The sequence below is a fragment of the Piliocolobus tephrosceles genome, chromosome 5 (genome assembly GCF_002776525.5).
Source record: "Piliocolobus tephrosceles isolate RC106 chromosome 5, ASM277652v3, whole genome shotgun sequence".
NCBI classification, from domain to species: Eukaryota; Metazoa; Chordata; class Mammalia; order Primates; family Cercopithecidae; genus Piliocolobus; species Piliocolobus tephrosceles.
In genome coordinates this window covers 131,868,449-131,886,760 of record NC_045438.1, presented here as the reverse complement: position 1 = coordinate 131,886,760, position 18,312 = coordinate 131,868,449, and the positions used below count along the sequence as shown (strand labels likewise).

The window sequence follows — 18,312 nt, the reverse complement described above, 5'->3', positions numbered from 1 at the left end:
CATTTTCTCTCTTGCAGAACATCTCAGTGTTGGACAGACATTATTGCACATCTCAATATTGTAGCTTTATAATTCTGTTTTGTTTTGTTTTGAGACAGAGTCTCTCACTCTGTCGCCCAGGCTGGAGCGCGATCTCCACTGACTGCAAGCTCCGCCTCCCGGGTTCAAGTCATTCTCCTGCCTCAGCCTCCTGTGTAGCTGCGACTACAGGCGCCTGCCACTGCGACTGGCTAATTTTTGTATATTTAGTAGAGATGGGGTTTCACCGTGTTAGCCAGGATGGTCTCGATCTCCTGACCTCGTGATCCATCCGTCTCGGCCTCCCAAAGTGCTGGGATTACAGGCGTGAGCCACGGCGCCCGGCCTTGTTTTTATCATACAGATCTGCAATGCATCTAGAACTTATTCTGGTGTATGGTATGAGGTAGGAATCAAGTTTCATTTTTTCTATATGGATATACAATTGACCCATCACCATTGATTGAAAGCATTATCCTTTCCTCACTCCTCTGTTTCACCTCTTTGTCATAAATCAAGTGTCCATATATGTGTTTTCTGGTTTTGGTCTTTCTATTCTGTTTCATTGGTTTCATACATTTACATCACTGTCACACTACCTTTGTAGCTATAGCATTAGTCTGAACCCGGTAGTATTTTGTTTGCAGATTTCTTGTAGAAAGCAGTTAAGAGCTTTGGCACTACACACAGGGCAGAATAAGGAGTCTGGGTTCAAATGCTAATCCTTCAACTCCTTATCTGTAAAATCTTGAGCAAGTTAACCTCTCCATAAACTTCAGTTTTGTTTGTATGAGGATGTTATGGGGCTATTTATGCCATAGAGTTGAAGTGGCTCCATGAATTGAAAGTGCTTAGTGCAGTCTGTCACACTGTTAAAGAAAACTAAATATGGCCTGAGAAGGGCTCTGTCCTTCTATATTTGAGTCCTTGTGGATGAACTGTAACCTAGCTTTATAGTCAGACAAATTTGAAAACCTAACTTAATAGTATATACCTGTAACAATAGCTGAATGTGGGCCAGTCCCAGCGGCCGCACTTCAACAACTCATAGACTGCTGAATGTTCAAACTGCGTTCAAATAAGGCAAACACTGAACTTTAACCAATCTCGCTGATTCTGTACCTCACTTCCGATTGCTGTACCTTACTTTACCTTTTTGTCTGTAAATTTGTTCTGATCATGAGTCACCCCTGGAGTCTCTGTGAATCTGCTGTGATTCTGGGAGTTGCCCGATTGGCGAATCGTTCATTGCTCAATTAAACTCCTTTAAACTTAATTTGGCCGAAATTTTTCTTTTATCAGATGGTGTCAGGAGTGGGATCCAAAGTGGAGCTTCTAGTGACCACCAGGAGCACTGAGTGAACATGCAAGGTACCTGCAGGACCCACTTGTGTCCATTGATCTCTCACAGCACCTGGGGATCACAGGTAAGCTTCCTCTCGGATCTCTCTTTCCTTTCCCTTTTTTATCTTTTCTATTACTCAGGGCAACCAGCTTGCCCACGTGTTGAAACCCCTAGTCAGAGACTGGATTAAAGATGATGGGGCCCATCTGAAGGCAAATATAAACCTTGCCAGTTTGATATTGGGTGCTAAGCAGAGTGGCTGATGTCTATGTTTTATCACATGTATTTTGCTCTGGTCAGAAAAAAAAATTTTTTTCCTTTATGATGCAGCTTGGCCCCCAGTGCGATGGTGTGGCAAGTTGGGTCACTGGGGCCACTGAGGGAAAGGGAACCCAGAAGCCTGGCATGCCGACAAAAGGATAAGAATTTCTTACCAGATTTTTGGCTTCTCTCTCTCTGTGCAAATGGTTGAATGAATGGTAAAAATCACTGTTTATTTACCTATCTCTTCTGTAAGGTTTTGATTAACGTGAAAAAAATTCTGAGGCTAGTCTTAAACTGATGTATTTGTGCTATGAATTTGTTTTTATGGGTCAAGGGGTGCCTTAGGATAAAACATGGGCTTAGGACCCCATAAGCTCGCTGGTCAATAACAAACTTTCCAGCAGGTCCCTGAAACAAACAAACAAAAAAACTGGATGGGGTCTTCATCTTGTTTTATGTCCTTGGGAGCTTGACCTTGTAACCACATGGCAGTACTTTCTCTTGGTCTCCACTTTCCAGGGAACAGGAATTTTACGATTAATCATAGTTAGCTCTAAAAATTAAAGCCTCTGCAAGCTCAAAATTAACTACTCTAGACTCCTTCTGGGAAGGGCAGTAGAGACTGCTCTGTGCTGTGGCTCACTGGCCTTTCACCCTGGCAGTTCCAGTTTCATTCCCTGCTTAGGAAGTAAGTTCTTTTTGGTTTAATATCTGTATAACCTTGTCTAGTCTTTTCTCCTCCACAGACTATCTTAAATTTTCCTTCCTTGAGCACCTAGGAGGTTACCTTTGGTAAAGTTCAAAAGCCAGAAATATCAGCCATTTGGCCTGAGTAAAATCAGTAATAAGAAATTTTAAAAGGATTTCATTAAAGAGTGCTATGGTTAAAAGTCAGGTTAACTATAAGTGGATATTCAGGCTCTAATGGCCTGGAATCCATGGGAAAAACAGGAGGCACCAGAAACTCTTTTCCTGGCCCTGTTCTTCCAAGCCACTAACCAATTAAGAAACTTAAAAACTGGCAAATGAAAAATCTTACAACTACTATAGTAATCTTCTTCTGTCTGTCTGTCTAATTACATATGTTTTGTGTGTAAAGCTTATATAAAAGAGCTCTAATTAATTGGCTTAAACAAAAAGAAGCACTTAAATATTTTGAAAGCAAAATAAAAACTGTAATGCCTTTTAGTTCATGTAACTTTAGTAATCTTTGGGAAATAAAAACAGCTTTAAATATTATTGATAAAATAAAGACATTTTGTCTAAATTATGCAGGTCAGATATTAGCTTTGCTATATGCTTTAAGGTCATAAACTGCTTTGACTTTTGAAAATTGTTCGACTTATTTTGGAGACGTTAAATTCTAAATAAGGCCTGGGGATATATGGAATTAGCCATGCCCCCTAGCTATACAAAGAGTATAAAGAAAACAGGTTTTATGTAAGAAAGGATGTTGTATGGTAAATTCTTGTCCTAAAGTAAAATGACTAGTTGTTTAAAAAGAGGGATGTTTAGGGCAAGTCAGAAAGTCTAAACATATCATACATAGTCTGTGTAATTTGTGAAAGAATTTATGAAAAGGAATTTATGCCAGAAATGTTGTACAATTTAAAGGTGATTAGGCCTCCTAAATGCTTCATAAAATGTCACCATGACTCAACTGTACAGCCTGCCTGCTTCACAGCTAGGTAAGGCCTGGGACACCTGGAGTTAGATGCTGGAAAGAGTCGGACCTTTTTCTGCATTTCTGTCTGGGTCCTGAGCTCCACACCGAGTATATAATTAAAATCCCTTACTTACCAAGGTTTTCGCCAAAAGTAAAAGTTGCTAAGAGTTAACATTGTAATATGTAATTGAGACTACTGAAAAAATAGGTTTACATGCAAGGTGTATAAGGAGAATGAAATGTGTTTTTTGTAAGAGATTATAAGAAAATATAGGAATGTAAATTTTTGCCTAGGTTGGAGGGTTAAAGGATTGTTTTAAATTAAATAAAGCTAAAGGTTTGAACAATTGTGGAAGGTTTATAAAAATTAATTATAGGCCGGGCACGGTGGCTCAAGCCTGTAATCCCAGCACTCTGGGAGGCCGAGACTGGCAGATCACAAGGTCAGGAGATCAAGACCATCCTGGCTAACACAGTGAAACCCAGTCTTTACTAAAAAATACAAAAAACTAGCCGGGCGAGGTGGCGGGCACCTGTAGTCCCAGCTAACGTAGTCCCAGCTACTCGGGAGGCTGAGGCAGGAGAATGGCGTAAACCCGGGAGGCGGAGCTTGCGGTGAGCTGAGATCCAGCCACTGCACTCCAGCCTGGGCGACAGAGCGAGACTCCGTCTCTAAATAAATAAATAAATAAATAAATAAATAAATAAATAATAGAGGCCGGGCACGGTGGCTCATGCCTGTGATCCCAGCAGTTTGGGAGGCCGAGGTGGGTGGATCACCTGAGGTCAGGAGTTCGAGACCAGCCTGGCTAACATGGTGAAATGCCATTTCTACTAAAAATACAAAAAAGTAGCCAGGTATGGTGTTGCACACCTGTAATCCCAGCTACTGGGGAGGCTGAGGCAGGAGAATCACTTGAACCCAGGAGGCGGAGGTTGCAACGAGCCAAGATCACGCCATTGCACTCCAGCTTGGGCAACAAGAGCGAAACTCCATCTCAAAAAAAAAAAAAAAAAAACAATTAATTATAAGGATTCTATGTGTGAACATATTGGCTAAAGTTAAAATGGCATTATTCAGTTTTTTTTCCATAAATTGGACATTGGAATAAAAGCACAAGAGAGTTTTCTTAGAAGATTGTTCTGCTCTGAGAAAAAAAATAGTAAAGGATTATAAAAGATTTATAAAAATCTTACCTTATGGTCAAACTAATTAAAACTGAATAGATTTATAAAATGTCATTAAAAACTAGCTTTAACATTAAAAATACACTAATGGAAACATAAAATTTGGTTTTCTCTTTTAGAAAGGATTTTTATTTAATATTAAAAGATAATGAAAGGTTTTTGTTTACCTTTTAAGTAAACTACAAAAAAAAAAAGGTGGGGGAAGGAAAGAAAAGAGACAGTCAATTGGCCTCATGCTATCCTCATTGGATCTTGTTTGGAAAGCTAAGTCTCCTTCCTATCAAAATACTGTTTTTTCCTTTAAAATTTTTTAGGTTATCATTTTGGCTAAATGAATGACTTATGGTAACCTAAGATTCTTTTTCTTTTTTTTTTTTTTTTTTTTGGAGACGGAGTCTCGCTCTGTTGCCCAGGCTGTAGTGCAGTGGCACAATCTCGGCTCACTGCAAGCTCTGCCTCCTGGGTTTACACCAGTCTCCTGCCTCAGCCTCCTGAGTAGCTGGGACTACAGGCGCCCGCCACCATGCCCGGCTAATTTTTTTGTATTTTTAGGAGAGACGGGGTTTCACCGTGTTAGCCAGGATGGTCTCGATCTCCTGACCTCGTGATCCGCCCGCCTCGGCCTCCCAAAGTGCTGGGATTACAGGCGTGAGCCACCACACCTGGCCGGTAACCTAAGATTCTATTTTGTAATATCCAGTGTTTTGAACCTTTGGTATTTAACAAACCTTTGAAAATCAAGCTCTAGATTATCGTGCTAAATTAGCCAATACTAAAATTGTTTAAATATACAATTTGAATGAACTCCATGGTCTAAGTCAAATTACCTATGATAACCCATTACTTATCAGTGCTATACACATAAATTGGAGAAACAACTAGTATTCAAGAGAACATAAGTCCAGTGTTAAGCATGGACTCATGAAGAACCAGGATAGCCACCTTGTCCTTCTTGAGTCCTTAAAGCTTTTGTTATTAAAGGTTCTGGAAAAGATAAAATAATCCAAATTTAATATTTTGATGTGGTGACTTATACATTGCAGAAATAGTTTAAATCCAGTGTTTGGTTCCATATTCCTGGAAAGACAATCAAAGCTTCAGATGCATTTGGCTACCTATGGGCCATTTAAACATTTATAAAGGGATTTCATTCAATTGTCATTTTCAATGCATGTTTTCTGATTGTATAAAAGCTTTCCCATGCAACAGGGCTGATGTAGATTATAGTGTATTTTCACTAGGCAAAGAAAACTTTTTATGATTCACTGAGGACAATCCCTTCACAATCTAGAACCTGCAGATTGGATCATCTGAGAACACCAGAGAAAGATAAAGACTGTCCTTGCCATCCACACTACAGCAAAACTTTGGAGCTTTAAACCTTGGGTTCATAATCTCACAACTGAGAAGGGTCCCTCCACACTCCTGGAACTGTACACCCATTGGAAGGAACCCTTAAGGTAAGACTAACCAGAAAAGTTTCTCCCCAGAAGAAGATGGCATCCTTGATGTGAAGAGCTTTTCCAAGATCATAGATCTAAACTTCTACTATCACAAGACTCTTATCTTTGAATATTTTTTCGTTGTTTATGCCTCTATGAACAATAGAAATTAAAAGGGGGTCTATTATATGCACTTAGAGGGTATACTTTTATTTGTGAAGGATTTTGCAACCAGCCTTAAACATGAATAACCTTATATTTCAATAGATAAAAGATGAAGGCCCAATGTAGGTAACAAACTTTAGTGGTATATATATTGCCTCATAATCAGTCAAACCCACATCATGAATTAAAGAGAACATTGACAAGAGGCCTTCACTCTTCTAGAAAGACATCATTTGTTAGGTCCTTTTTCCATGGTTTAGAATAAAAGAGGCAATAATTTGAAATGTCTCCCTCATAATAGGCTCTACAGCAAATTCTACTTTAAAGGCTATCGTTCTACAACAGATTTTAAATTCTCCTGTGAAAGTTATACTAAATAATAGAATTGGCTAAACAGAGAAGTACCTGTGCAGCTGCTGACACTTGTGGCCTATGGAGAAAAAAGCAAATGTAAATTATAAACAATTCTAGCCAGGCACAGTGGCTCATGCCCGTAACCTCAGCACTTTGGGAGGCAGAGGTGGGTGGATCCCCTGAGGTCAGGAGTTCAAGACCAGTCTGGCCAACATGGCAAAACCCTGTCTCTACTAAAAATACAAAAATTAGCCTGGCATGGTGGCAGGTGCCTGTAATCTCAGCTACTCAAGAGGCTGAGGTGGAAGAATCACTTGAACCCAGGAGGCGGAAGTTGCAGTGAGCTGAGATTGCACTGCTGCATTCCAGCCTTGGTGACAGAGCGAGACTCCCTCTCAAAAAGTAAATACAATAAAAATAAATATTCAGTTGTAGGGGATTAGTGAAAAGACCACTTGGTCAAGGAAGTAGACTCTTCATCTAGCTTATTCTTTTATCTATTTAATTTTAGGGGTTTGGCTTATGGGGACCCTGTGTAAGGAGCATACTCCAAACTCTTGCTATTATCCGCCCGATAATCATAATGATAGTCTCCCTGGTGCACTGTATTCTCTCAAAGGTTTTTAATGCTTCCATGCAGCCATCTCTAGAATGTCAAATGGTCTCTCTTCAACTGGAATAATGAAAACTGAAAGAAATGTGTGACCATGAGGGCACAGTAACCTATGAATGACATGCTGAGACCGGAAACCCAAAATGGTGGTAACTGAGAGTGGTGCTAAGGCCCTAAGTTCTGGTCACACTGTCACCTAAGTAAGAACCTGGCCAAAAGTGGGAAATTTTTTTTTAAACAAAATTATGGGAGGCCATTATTTTGGACTGAGCTCATGCACTAGGCCCCAACAAACCAAACCAAACTAAAATGGAGTCACTCATGCTAAATGTGACATAATCAAACTAAGGCTTTAAAAAAACACGTAAATGCTAAAACAGACCAGGTTTTGTTTTTCTCCTGTAAACAGGATGTTCCAGCATAAGGAGGTATCCTCTACTCAGTCCTTATTCTCTCCCTGCAAAACCCACTGTTCTATTGTTTCCTAGTGAGTTTCAAAACCATATAGGTACACTTATGACAGTGATAACATCAATGACTAAGGTTTTGGTCATTCTCTCAAAATTGAGAAAATGACCAAAACAGGGGAATTGTTAAGGCAAACTAAATATGGCCTGAGAAGGACTTTGTCCTTCTATATTTAAGTCCTTGTGGATGAACTGTAATGTAGCTTAATAGTCAAACAAAATTGAAAACCTAAGCTAATAGCATACACCTGTAATAATAACTGAGTGGTGGCCAATCCCAGTGGCCATACTTCAACCACTCACAGCCTGCTGAATGTTCAAACTGCGTTCAAAGAAGGCAAACACTGAGCTGTAACCAACCTCCTGTTTCTGTACCCTACTTCCGATTCCTGTACCTCCCTTTGCCTTTTTTTGTCTATAAATTTGTTCTGACCATGAGGCACCCTGGTAGTCTGTGAATCTGCTGTGATTCTGGGGGTTGCCTGATTCGCGAATCTTTCATTGCTCAATTAAACTCCTTTAAACTTAATTCAGCTGAAGTTTTTATCAACAGAGTAAGCTCTCAGTAATGAGTGGGCTGAGTGTAAATTGGAGGGATTTGTTTGTCTTTCTCAAGAGTAGGAGCTTCCGGAAGGAAGGGGCTGCTCTTCATTTGTTTCCCTTCCACTCCCATCCCTTAATGCCTAACACACTGCCTGACACATAGTACGGGACTCAGTAAATGCTCGTTCAATGGATCAGTTCAGCTATGAAGTCTGTGTGTCAGTCCAGGTAAATAAGGGAGACAAGGATTTAGGACTAGGGCGAAAAGAGCCGGAGCGGGAGAAGGACGCCAGGGGGAGCAAGAACCTGCACTCTCCAGATATCGCGAGAGCTCCCGCGCTCGCCACGAAGCTGTGTGTTCCGTTTTGGGCGGAAGCGCTGGACCAGAGGAGAAGCTACTGTAGGGGACAAGGCCTCCCCCATGGAATGGGGATTGCTTCCGGGTCGCGCTCCCGGAAACAGGAAGTTGTCCATCCTCCTTGCCAGGCGGCAGCTGTCCGCGAGGCGGGAGGAGCCCGAGGGGATGCGAGCCCCGCATGTGAGTGACTGGGGCCCGAGGCTGGGTGGGGGGAGGCCGCCCTGTGACAGCCTCGCCGCCGCGCCCGTCTCTGACATTCTCAAGCAGCCGCTCGTCGCCGCTGCTACCATCCTCTATCCCAGCGCAGATCCCTTTTCTGAGCCTCTCCGGTTTTGTAGACTGACAGCAATCCCTGGCAGCTCCCCCGGGGTCGACTCCCTTAAGACATCTGTCACTTTCCTTAACTCCGCTGGGGAGAGCAAAACGAGGTCGACCTTGCTTGAACTTGCTTCTCAGGCATCACAGCAGTGTCCAAAACTTGAGCGTTGCTAATGAAGTCCAGATTTCTGCCCTTTTGACGGAATTTTTAAGAAATTAAGAGTAGATTCCCCACCCCCTTCTGAAAGATGTTTTTCTAATAATTGTTAGGGGGCAATAATTTTTTTTTTCTTCAAGCGTGTACTTGGTATGTGATAAACCTGGTATCTTGGATTTCAGAAAGAAATATGACTTGGTTTATTGACACAAGTAAAATAGTTGTTTGTAATCACCTCTTAGTAGAAGGAAATTTGCCTGCGTCGTGTTTTGTAGCATTTTATGACTGTTAACTGTGCAGGCAGGCCACACTTTTTCTAGTCTTAGAGCCCTCATAGCCATAGTATTCGCAAATGTTTCTTTTAAAGTATTTAGTCATCAATCACTTTATAACAGAGACTACTTCCAGATACTTAGTATTCTGGCTTTTCTGATTGCTCATTTGGTAGTTCCTGTGGTGGAATCTTCTATAGACCTCTCTCCCTTAACAAATTCATTTATTTGAATTTGAGTTGTCAAAATTTCCCTCTAGGGAACAACGTGCCTTTAAAATAAAAACTAATAAATTCAATTCTGCTACATTGAAGTTTTGACTAAAGGTTCACATAGCCCAACTTGCGTACCAGAAAGAGGTCCTGTTTCTCTGTCAGGCCTTTTCTGCCTTGGACTGAAGGATTTTTCAAGACCTGCTTTGAATACCTGTTCCTCGACAGCTACTCCACACACCAAAAACCATGTCCAAATGCTAGATTCCTAACCTGCTAACGTTAAACCCTCATCACATTGATGCTACCTGTGCCTTTTTTTTTTTTTTTTTTTTTGAGACGGAGTCTCGCACTGTCGCCCAGGCTGGAGTGCAGTGGCGCGACCTCGGCACACTGCAAGCTACGCCTCCCCGGTTCACCCCATTCTCCTGCCTCAGCCTCCCGACCTCTGCATTTTTAAAAAAGAATAAAAGAATAAAACGTGAATAAAGCATGAGCCATGAGTTACATTGAGTTCAGAATGATAACTATAAATTTGTTCAACATTGATCTGATTCAACATCTGAGGTGAATTCCCATGTCTATTCTTAGTTTTTTGTGTTTTCTCCATTTATCTCTGCTTTCAAGAAACACTATTTAGGGTGGGAGGTAGACAGGAAAATAGATGTAATACAAAGCCCTAGAGGTTCATAGGACAAAACTGAGGTCAGTGTCTTAAAGAGTTCACTTACTGGACAAAGCACTGGAGATTAGGCTTTTTAGGCAGAGGAAATTGTATATGCAAAAGCAAAAAGATATGAAACAGTGTGACAGTGTAGAATGTGAAGAAGGATTGATGGGAAATGAAACTGAACAGGTAGGCAGGGACCAGATCATAAGGGCCATGGTAAGTAATTTGGACTTTATCTTAAAAAAAAAAAGATAGAATCTCACTCCATCACCCAGGTTGGAGTGCAGTGGTGCGATTATGGTTCACTGCAGCCTCAAACTCCTGGGCTCAAGCTACCCTCCCACCTCTGCTTCCCGAGTAGCTGGGTCTGCAGGCGTGCACCACCACACTCGGACAATTTTTATTTATTTATTTTTTTGTAGAGTCAAAGTCTTGCTATGTTGCCCAGGCTGGTCTTGAACTGCTGGGCTCAAGCAGTCCTGCCACCTCAGCCTCCCGGTGTTGGGATTACAGGCATGAGCCACCATGCTTGACTTGGGACTTTATCTTAAAATGATTGTTATTAGGTATTTAATTTGTCTGGCTATTGGAACAAATGTGTTACATCATTTTATAACTCTCTTAAAACATTGTGGGGTAGAAATAATTATCCCCATTTTATACATGAAAACTCTGAGGCTTAGAGAGGATAAGTAGTGTCTCATGGCCACACACTAAGTGGTAAAATCTAGAATTTGCATCCAGCTTTTTCCAACTCCAGTATCTGTGTTCTTAGTCGCCATGCTAAACTGCTCCTGCAGAGGATGGGGAGTGTTGGAAGGTGCTTAGCATGAACCAATTTGTGTTTCAAAAAAATAAGTGGCCAAGTGCGGTGGCTCACGCCTGTAATGCCAACACTTTGGGAGGCTGAGGTGAGCGGATCACTTGAGGTCAGGAGTCTCACCAACATGGTGAAACCCGGTGTCTACCAAAAAAATACAAAATTTAGCTGAGTGTGGTGGCATGCGCCTGTACTCCCAGCTGCTCGGGAGGCTGCGGCACGGGAATCTCTTGAAGTCAGGAGACGGAGGTTGCAGTGAGCTGAGATTGTGTCACTGCACTCCAGCCTGAGCGAAGAGTGAGATCCTGTCTCAAAAAATAAAAATAAAATGAAAAATAAAAAACTGGACAAGGTAGAGGATGGATTTTGGAAGAGGAGAACTGGAAGTATAGAAATTAACTACTCTTTGCGTTGGTCCGTAGGAAAGACGTTGAGGGCCTTAACTGTGCCATTAATACAGAGGTAGAGAGGAGGGGATGAATGTGAGAATTATATAGGAGGCTGAATCAAGAGGACTTAGTGATAGTTTCATTGGTGGGAATGAGGTAGGAGGAGAATAGTTTTTAAATTTGGAGGATTACTGTTTCCATTAAGAAAAGGAGTGCAGTAGGAGAAATGGGTTAAAGGGGAAAAACAGTAAGTTCGGTTATTGACACATTACATATAGGGAGCTACGGGAAACTTGGATCATTGTGTCTGGTAGGCAGGTAGATAAATGGGTCTTGAACCCTGGAGAGAGTCGTAGACTGGAGAAGAGATTTGGGAATCACTAATAGCTGGTGGTCGAAGCGTTGGAGGGAATAAGAAGGTCAAGGATAACTATGGTGGATACCAGCACTTGGGAAGAGAACGAGAGAATTACGTTAAGGTTTGAGTACACTTGTGGGAGATAATGGAGTAGCAACAGCAGCTGCTGCAGAGTTCAGATAAGGTAATAACTGAAAAAAAGTCCTTCGATCTTGGCGTTTAGAAAGCCATCTGTGGCCTCAGTGAAAGCAATGTTGTTGGAGTGAGGAGACAGAAATATGATTTCAACAGGTTAATAAATGAATGGAAACCTGAGAAACAAGAAAGTGAGTGACTTTCTCCCCCCAACCCCCAAAGGAGCTTGCCTCTGAAGGGAGGAGGGGAGGGAAACAGTACCAGAAACTTAGAAAGGAAGGATTATGGCATTTTTCTAATAGTAGAAACTGTAAAAGGTGAGGATGGAAGCAAGTAAAGGTAAGCTTAAAATGTGGAGACTTCTGCTTCAAAAAGGTCAATGTCATAAAAGGTGAAAAAAAAATGCTGGGAACTTGTTCTGGATTTAAGTAGATTAAAGAGAGGCACGGCAGCCAAATTCAATATGTGGTCATTGGTTGGATCCTGGATTTGTAAATAGCTATATGGTCTTTCTAAAAAATTTGATAGTTAAAGAAATTTGACTATAGACTGAGTATTAGGTAATATTAAGAGAATTACTCATTTTAATGGGTATGGTAATAATGCCAATGGTTGTATAGAATAACGTCCTTATTCTTAGGAGATGCATGTTGAAATATTTAGAAATGATTTCATAATGTGTTGCAAGTAACTTTCAAGTAGTTCTGGTAAAAACAGAAAGAAAATATAGCCAAATGGAGATAACTGGTGAATCTAAGTAAAGGATGTCCAGATATTCATTGTACTATTTTTGTACAAAAAGCTGTACATATTTAATGTGTACAACTTGATGAATTTGGACATAAGAATACGCTTGTGAAACCATCACTACAATCTGTGCCATCAACCTATCCATCAACCTCCAAGTTTCCTCCTGCCTTCTTATTTATTATTACTGTTAGCAATAAGAACACTTAACGTAAGACCTGCCTTCTTAGCATATTTTTAAATATACAATACAGTATTGTTAACTCTAGGCACTGTGCTGTGTAGTAGGTCTCTAGGAGTTATTCATATTGTATAACTGAAACTTTGTATTCTTTGCCCAGTACCTCCCTGTTTCCCCCTGCCTGCAGCCTCCTGTAACCACCATTCTGTTCTTTGCTTCTATGAGTTAGCTATTTTAGATTAATTGTACAAGTGGTATCATGTAGTATTTATCCTTCTGTGTCTGGCTTATTTCACTTAGCATAATGTCCTCCAGGTCTATCCATGTTGTTACAAATATCTTGATTTCTTTCTTTTTTAAGGCTGAATAATATTCCATTGTATGTATACACTACATTTCTTTTTAAATTCTTTATTCTTTTGAGACAGAGTCTCACTCTGTTGCTCAGACTGGAGTGCCATGGTGTGATCTCTGCTCACTGCAACCTCCACCTCCCAGCTTCAAGCAATTCTTATGCCTCAGCCTCCCAAGTAGCTGGGATTACAGGCGTGCGTCACCATGCCTGGCTAATTTTTGTATTTTTAGTAGAGACAGGGTTTCGCTATGTTATGTTGGCCAGGCTGATCTCGAACTCCTGGCCCCAAGTGATCCACCCGCCTCAGCCTCCCAAAGTATTGGGATTACAAGTGTGAACCACTGTGCCCTGCCTGTGCCTTGATTGTAAAGTTTAAGCATTTATTGTAGTTTTAAGTTACTATTTTAAATCATATTAATCGTTTTAATGTTTTATCAGTTATTTTTCCTTTTAATTGATGTTTGTTTCTTTGTAGTGGTTCTTATAATCTAAGGAGCACTTTTTCTTTTTTTTTAATTGTACTTTAAGTTCTAGGGTACATGCGCACAACGTGCAGGTTTGTTACGTATGTATACATGTGCCATGTTGGTGTGCTGCATCCATTAACTAGTCATTTACATTAGGTATATCTCCTAATGCTATCCCTTCCCACTTCCCCCCACCACACTACAGGCCCCGGTGTGTGATGTTCCCCACCCTGTGTCCAAGTGTTCTCATTGTTCAATTCCCACCTATGAGTGAGAACATGCGGTGTTTGGTTTTCTGTCCTTGCGATAGTTTGCTCAGAATGATGGTTTCCAGCTTCATCCATGTCCCTACAAAGGACATGAACTCATCCTTTTTTATGGCTGCATAGTATTCCATGGTGTGTATGTGCCACATTTTCTTAATCCAGTCTATCATCGATGGATATTTGGGTTGGTTCCAAGTCTTTGCTGTTGTGAATAGTGCTGCAATAAATATACGTGTGCATGTGTCTTTATAGCAGCATGATTTATAATCCTTTGGGTATATACCCAGTAATGGGATGGCTGGGTCAAATGGTATTTCTAGTTCTAGATCCTTGAGGAATCGGCACATTGTCTTCCACAATGGTTGAAGGAGCACTTTTTCTTTACTAGAACGTATCTTTAATTAATGGGAATCACTGGATAAAGTAGAATGGAATATATTCATAACACTAAAGAATGGATACCATACTACATGGGTAGTGTAATATTAAAGAGCCAAGTAGGGAAAAAAGAAAATTTGATTTACTCTGAATATAGCTCCTAGTGTTGAAGATTGGACATATCTTGATGGACTTTTGAAACTTTCTTTTGAACTGTACTGTTTCCCCTTTTATGCTTTAGATGAATCAGTTTTCTATCTTAGAGTTGCCTCGCTGGCATAGCTCTTCAGAAAACAGAGACTCCAGGGTAATGACATATGAGTGTTCAGAACTTCCTTATCTCTATGGAGGAATTAGTTGTCTGTTACACAGGACAAAAGAGAAGTTTACATTTCTCTTAACTTGCTTTCTGCTTTAAACAAACATTTGTATTGGTAAGTTCTATCCGAGTTTTTCTGTCATATATGCCTCTACCCTGTTTCTTCATAGACAGAGACCCAGAAGGAATTGTGGAGAACATCTCATCAGAGCTCTCACTTGTCTTCTCCTATTTCTGAAGTACTCCAGAAGTGAAACAACTCTCTGGCTTACCTCCCACAGGCCTCTCTTGAAAGCAAGGTTTCTCAACCTCGTTTTGAGGAGGGGTGGGAGGAGGCTCTCCTGTGCATTGCAGGATGTTTAGTCTTTGCCCACCGGATGCTAATAGTACTCCTCCAGTTTGTTGATTTTTAATTTTTTTTTTTTTTTGAACCTGGAGCCTTCCTATGTTGCCCAGGCTGGAGTGCAGTTGCTATTCACAGGCGTGATCATAACTCACTGCAGCCTCTAACTGCTGGCCTCAGGTGATCCTCCTGCCTCAGGCCCTCGAGTAGCTGGGACTATAGGTATGTGCTGCTATGCCCAACTTCTGTCCAGTTTTGGTAATCAAAAATGTCTTCAGACATTGCCAAATGTCCCCTTTGGAGCAGAATTACCCTGAGAACTATTATTCTAAAGTAGTGTCCTCTAGTGATCCTGCCTGTGCCCTTGCAGGTCTATGCCACTGTTAGAATCAGGCTAACTCTTCAGAATTTCCCCCTGTGGCAAAGCTCACTTCAGCCAGAGTTGGAACTACTTTCTGCAGGTAAATGGATTGCCATCAAGCCTCAGCTGATTTCACTCAATCCTCTCATGCTTGATGCATAGCAATGACCTTGTGTTTGATTTTTTTTTTTTTTTTGGGACGGAGTCTCGCTGTGTCACCCAGGCTGGAGTGCAGTGGTGCGATCTCGGCTCACTGCAAGTTCCATCTCCCGGGTTCACTCCATTCTCCTGCCTCAGCCTCTCGAGTAGCTGGGATTACAGGTGCCCACCACCATGCCCGGCTAATTTTTTGTATTTTTAGTAAAGATGGAGTTTCAGCGTGTTAGCCCGGATGGTCTTGATCTCCTGACCTCATGATCTGACCGCCTCAGCCTCCCAAAGTGCTGGGATTACAGGTGTGAGCCACCATGCCTGGCTTTGATTTTTTTTTTTTTTTTTTTTTTTTAAGGAATGAGATTTTTTGTTGTTGTTTAATTACCATCGTATCCAACCAAATCCCAGTAGTGTCCCCCTAGCAAGACAGTAAAAAGTGTCTCCAGGCATCCCTGGGGACAGAATCTTTTCCAGTTTAGGACTACTGATATAACCAAAGCCAGAAAGAGGGCTTATCATCAAAATCCACAGGTGTTCTTAGAAACGTTGTCACGTTGCCGTTAACTACCTTTCTGATAACTTGAGAAATGTGTCACAATCTCTGGAAAGAAGGATGCACGGCTTGCAAAAATATACTCAGTGTTGTAATATCATTCTAACTTGAATTACCCAACAAGAAAAGAAACTTATTTTTTTTTTTTTTTTGTGATACAAACTGGGAGTTTAATAAGATTTTTAGGCCAGCCGCGGTGGCTCACGCCTGTGATCTCAGCACTTTGGGAGGCCGAGGCGGGCGGATCATGAGGTCTGGAGATCGAGACCATCCTGGCTAACGCAGTGAAATCCCATCTCTACTAAAAATACAAAAACTAGCCAGGCGTGGTGGCGGGCGCCTGTAGTCCCAGCTACTGGGGAGGCTGAGGCAGGAGAATGGCGTGAACCCGGGAGGCAGAGCTTGCAGTGAGCTGAGATCCAGCCACTGAACTCCAGCCTGGGTGACAGAGCGAGACTCCGTCTCAAAAAAAAAAAAAAAAAAAGATTTTTATGTATATGGAAAGGGCTTACAGGCCAGGCGCAGTAGCTCATGCCTGTAATCCCAGCACTTTGGGAGGCCAGGGTGAGTGGATCACTTTAGGCCAGGAGTTTGAGAGCAGCCTAGCCAATATGGTGAAACCCTGTCTCTACTAAAAATAGAAAAATTAGCTGGGTATGGTGGCATGTGCCATTTTGTATTGTCTTGCTAGAGGGATACTGTTGGCATTTGGTTGGATATGGTAGTAATTAAACAACAAAAAAGATCATCCCTTTAATCCCAGCCTGTAATTCCAGCTGCTCAGGAGGTTGAGGCATGAGAATCACTTGAACCCAGGAGGTGGAGCTTGCAGCGAGCCAAGATTGCACCACTGCACTCCAACCTAGGCAACACAGTGAGACTCTGTCTCAAAAAAAAAAAAAAAAAAAAAAAAAAGAGACATGAGGAGGCTTACAAAGGTTGCAAAACAGCCATCAAAAATGATGATGATTAATCCTGTTTTCCTCACCTGTACTTCAGTCTGCTTCAGGATTCTCCTACCAGCACACCAATGTGATGTTCTGTTTTGCCTCAGGGATACCTGCATGTGACCCCACCTCCCAACATGCACGCTAGTTTTTCACTGGAATTTTTTTTCTAGAAGTCCTTTCTAGATCCTTTCCATTCTGGTCCTCTACTGAGTTTTAATGGGTTTTGACTGGGTATTGTTAGATAATGAATTGTAATGTATTTAAATGAATATTATTCCTGCTTGCTTTCATAGAATGTCTTTATTAATTTAAACAGGAAAATGGCATCTCAGAATCACTAATCACAGAACCAAGATGTGAAAAATATTATAATTATAAGTTATCACTTTGCTCTATTTGCAGGAATCATTGTAGTCAATCATTTTCCAGTTCTCAGCCGCTCGGTTGTGATCAAGAGACACATGGTTTCCGAACTGCCAGCTCAGAATAGGAAAATACTTGGTAAGGGAGGCAGCATGCACCAACCCTGAATTCAGGACACTTGGGTTCACATCCTGGCAAGTTATGAAACCTTTCCGAGCCTTGAACATGTATGAAATGGAATCGATCACAGCTACCTTATGGGATCACAGTGGTTTCACTGAGATAATGTTTCTAGAGTGTTTAGCAACCACCTGGCATATAGGGTGGGAACAGGAATAGGAATGCAATTGAACATGCGTCTTTAGTTTCTAATGAATTGAATTTTTCTCCTTCCTGAAGTGTTCATAGATTCTTAGAATTTTAGAGTGAGACTCTAAAATTTGTGATCCAATCCTCTTATTTTTTGGATGCAGAAATAGACCAAGTAATTTAACTGAAATCATCTCACTAGCAATTGGCAAAGCTTGTCTCCAAGTTCAGTGCTGTTTCATTTTTCCAGCTGTAATATTTGAATACAACTCTATGGAGAACCAGAAAGTCATTGGCATGGCAAATCATGCCTTGCTTCTTCCCTGTGGTGCCACAGTCATGCATTGCTGTACATCTCTGACTCATTTTGTGCCCAATCATGTTCCTTAGAAGTGACTGTGAGAATTTTGTGATTACAAAATTGATACAGGAAAAGTTTGAGAAATGTGAAAATCACAAAGAAAATAAAAATCAGCTATGATCTCATTTTCGAGAGATCGTCTACTCCTGACTTATTTTTAATTGGAAATGCTGCATCTTAATTTCTGGGGGTTTTTTGGTGTTATTGTTAGTATGGCTGTTAATGCTTTCTAATCCATCCTCCTGGCTGCTAATCAAAAATGGCTTAGTGAAAAGAATGTGAGGTCCAGATGAGGCTCAGGTGACAACTGACTGGGTGGTCTCAGATAAGTCACTTCCCATCTGGAAATCTACTTTATATCTCTATAGATTTGCCTATTCCTTGCAGGTTTGTTTAAAAGGTATTAAGAAAAAAAAGACGTGTCTGTTCCTGACTTCTCATCTAAATGCAGC

The 18,312-nt window shown here is 41.1% G+C and overlaps 1 protein-coding gene across 9 annotated transcripts in view; it reads left to right on the top strand.

Annotated features, from left to right (window-relative positions):
* C5H6orf89 (chromosome 5 C6orf89 homolog) overlaps positions 1-18,312 on the top strand; it is a 45,765-nt gene that overhangs the window by 3,151 nt on the left and 24,302 nt on the right. For 2 of the 9 annotated variants that reach the window (XM_023212680.2, XM_023212676.2), the window contains exons 2-3: positions 1,321-1,445; positions 5,773-5,941. Coding sequence is in view for 1 of the 9 variants with exons in the window: in XM_023212674.1 (XP_023068442.1) it covers positions 8,602-8,603 (2 nt within the window). In the remaining 8 variants the exon portion in view is untranslated. Of the gene's footprint in view, positions 1-387; positions 425-1,320; positions 1,446-5,772; positions 5,942-8,416; positions 8,604-11,857; positions 11,946-17,229; positions 17,329-18,312 lie in introns of those variants that run through there. The other 7 variants (XM_026448096.1, XM_023212677.1, XM_023212678.1 and 4 more) reach the window with 7 other exon arrangements.